Source organism: Vombatus ursinus, unplaced genomic scaffold, assembly GCF_900497805.2.
Source record: "Vombatus ursinus unplaced genomic scaffold, bare-nosed wombat genome assembly UNPS02010193.1, whole genome shotgun sequence".
NCBI lineage: Eukaryota > Metazoa > Chordata > Mammalia > Diprotodontia > Vombatidae > Vombatus > Vombatus ursinus.
Window position 1 is genome coordinate 2741847 of NW_020949971.1, and position 2503 is coordinate 2744349.

The 2503-nt window shown below is 60.3% G+C and overlaps 1 protein-coding gene across 1 annotated transcript in view; it reads right to left on the reverse strand.

Moving 5' to 3' along the window:
* The window catches only part of FRG1 (FSHD region gene 1), a 10863-nt gene extending 9514 nt beyond the window's left edge, over window positions 1-1349 (reverse strand). Inside the window, exons 1-3 of the mRNA XM_027853702.1 lie at window positions 1240-1349; window positions 663-730; window positions 438-563 (exon numbers count right to left, since the gene is read on the reverse strand). Of these exons, the coding sequence (XP_027709503.1) occupies window positions 438-563; window positions 663-730; window positions 1240-1301 (256 nt within the window). The 5' untranslated portion in view covers window positions 1302-1349. The remainder of the gene's footprint in view (window positions 1-437; window positions 564-662; window positions 731-1239) is intronic.
* Between the last annotated feature and the right edge of the window lie 1154 nt (window positions 1350-2503).

Below are 2503 nucleotides of genomic sequence, written 5' to 3' on the forward strand. Positions count from 1 at the left end.
TCACTCGCTTTCACTCACTCAGTCACTCACTCATTCATTCAGTCACTCACTCATTCATTCACTCATTCACTCACTTTCAATCATTCATTCACTCACTCAGTCACTCACTTTCACTCATTCAATCACTCACTCACTTTCACTCACTGTCATTCACTCATTCATTCACTCACTCATTCACTCAGTCACTCACTCATTCAGTCATTCATTCATTCACTCACTCAGTCACTCACTCATTTAATCACTCATTAACTCAGTCACTCATTCATTCATTCATGCACTCATTCATTCACTCACTCAGTCACTCACTCATTCACTTACTGTCATTCATTCACTCATTCACTCAGTCACTCACTCATTCATTCATTCATTCATTCGATCACTCAGTCACTCATTGATTCACTCACTCACTCCTTCACCCCCAGGCCCCCGGCCAGCACCTTCTTTGTGGGGCGCTCCCAGCGTGAAGAGGCCGTTGTCCAGGGCGTGGACGTAGGTCCCTCTGTCCATCTCGATCGCGATGGTTCCAGAGATCTCCCCAAAGTTCCTCACCGCCCACCAGTTTCCTAAAAAGCAGAAGAAACCAATTTCCTCGTTTCCTGGGGCCACACCCCTCCTCCCCCTGCCCCCCCAGGCCCCACGGACCCCCCGACCCCCGGACTCACCCACGCAGTCCAGCTGCGCCTCCTCCTCCTCGCCCCCCCGCCGCCTCTTCTCTGCGCTCTTCTTCTTCCTGTAAGACACAAGGCCCGTGACGTCAGAGGGGGTGACGCGGGGGGAGGGGCCGGGTGCACCCCAAGAGTGGCTGACACCCCCGAAATAATCCACGATCCTCAGACCAGCGGCTAACGTCCAGTCTGAGGGGGCCGGGGGCAGGCAGCCCCCGCCTGCCTCAGTTTCCCGGCCTGTAGAAGGGGGGTCATGACGGCGCCGCCCTTCCCCGAGGCTGCTGCGGAGACAGGCAGGAGCAGCGAGGGCGGGCGCGCGGCGCATGCGCACAGGCCCGCTGCCGCCGCCCTCGGTCCAGCGTCTGTCTCTGCGGGAGCAGCGGGGGGGGGGCTCCTCAGAGCCCGGAGGGGCGGGGCCGGCGGGGTGACGTCACGGCCCCGCCTCCAGCCGGGCCCCTCTGCCTTCCGGGCCGCCGTAGCGCCGCTCAGCCGCTCGCTCAGTCACTCACTCCCCCTCCCCCGCCAGCCGCGCTCACCCCGGCCTCGGGGGCTGGTGGGCCCCGCCCGGCCTCACCTCTTGGCCTTCGTGCCCTTCAGCACCAGCTTGGTGGACTTGACCGAAGCGTACTCAGCCATGGCGGCGGACTCCGAGGGCCGCGCCGACTCCGCTCCGGCGGGCCCCGCCTCCCTTTCGTTGCGCAGGCGCAGGAAACCCTTCCGCTGTGTCTCGCGCTTCCGGCCCGGCCTCAGCTACGGCGGCCGCGGAGGCCTGGAACGCTTCGCGAGGCGGTTTTCCGACCGGGCCCTGCCCAGGGCGCGTCGGCGCCACCGTCTGGGGAGGAGGAGCTGTGGCAGGCGCTACCGGCTTTACAGCAGCCCCCTCTACAGGAGTAGGCTGGTACCACCTCCATTTTACTGGGGAGGAAACTGAGGCAACCTCAGAGAAGCCACTCTCCAAGACCACGGGATGCCAAGAAGAGGCCGATCTGCGTTGGTGGAGGGAGCTTCCGCACTGGGAGGTCCCAGGTCCGGTCCTCATTCTGAGATCCAGCACAGGCTTGCTTAAAGAATGTAAGCCCCTTGAGGGCAGGACTGCCCCCTCCCCATGGTGTACAACAGATGCTTAATAAATGCTTGTGGATGGCTTGGGGGGTGCTTTCTGGCTTGTGCCCCTGGAGTGGGAAGAGCCCCTCTCCTTCTGATGCCCCCAGGACCGCGAAGAGGCAGAAGATGCGCCTGCCCTCAGGGACCTTCCAGTCTCCTGGGTACCAGAAGGAAGCTGAAAAGCTGGGGGGTGGGGGCGAGGCATGGGAAGAGCCCCGAGGAGTCCGACCCAAGGGCAGCTGGCAGGGAAAGTGCGTGAGACGCACGTGCTCGTGTGTGCATGCGTGCACTCGTGTACCTGTACACATTCATACTTATGTATATGTGCCCATGTTACACACGTGCCAGCGTCATCAGGAACACGAGGAAAAGGCTCAGGAATCCCAGACACAGCCGGTCAGGCCTGGGAGGGGCCTCAACTCCCTCTTGCAGACAGCTCGGGCCAAGAGAAGGGAAGTCTCCTCCTTTACGGCTACATCATTTTTTAGTTCTTTTTATAGCTTCTGCCTCCAGAAATGCCGGACTCTCTCTTCTCTTGCTCCAAGCTCAGCCTGACTATCCCTTTGCACTCCGTGCACTGGCTGCCACCATGTGCTTCTGCTGCAAGAAAATGATGGCGGATGGGGAAAGGCTCAGCACCCGCCAGCAACAAGAAGTGAAGATCTTTTCTGCGCCTTGCTCGTGCAAGAAAACCTTCTCATCTCTCCTTGCGGTTCTCTGGAGTTCTGCCTTCA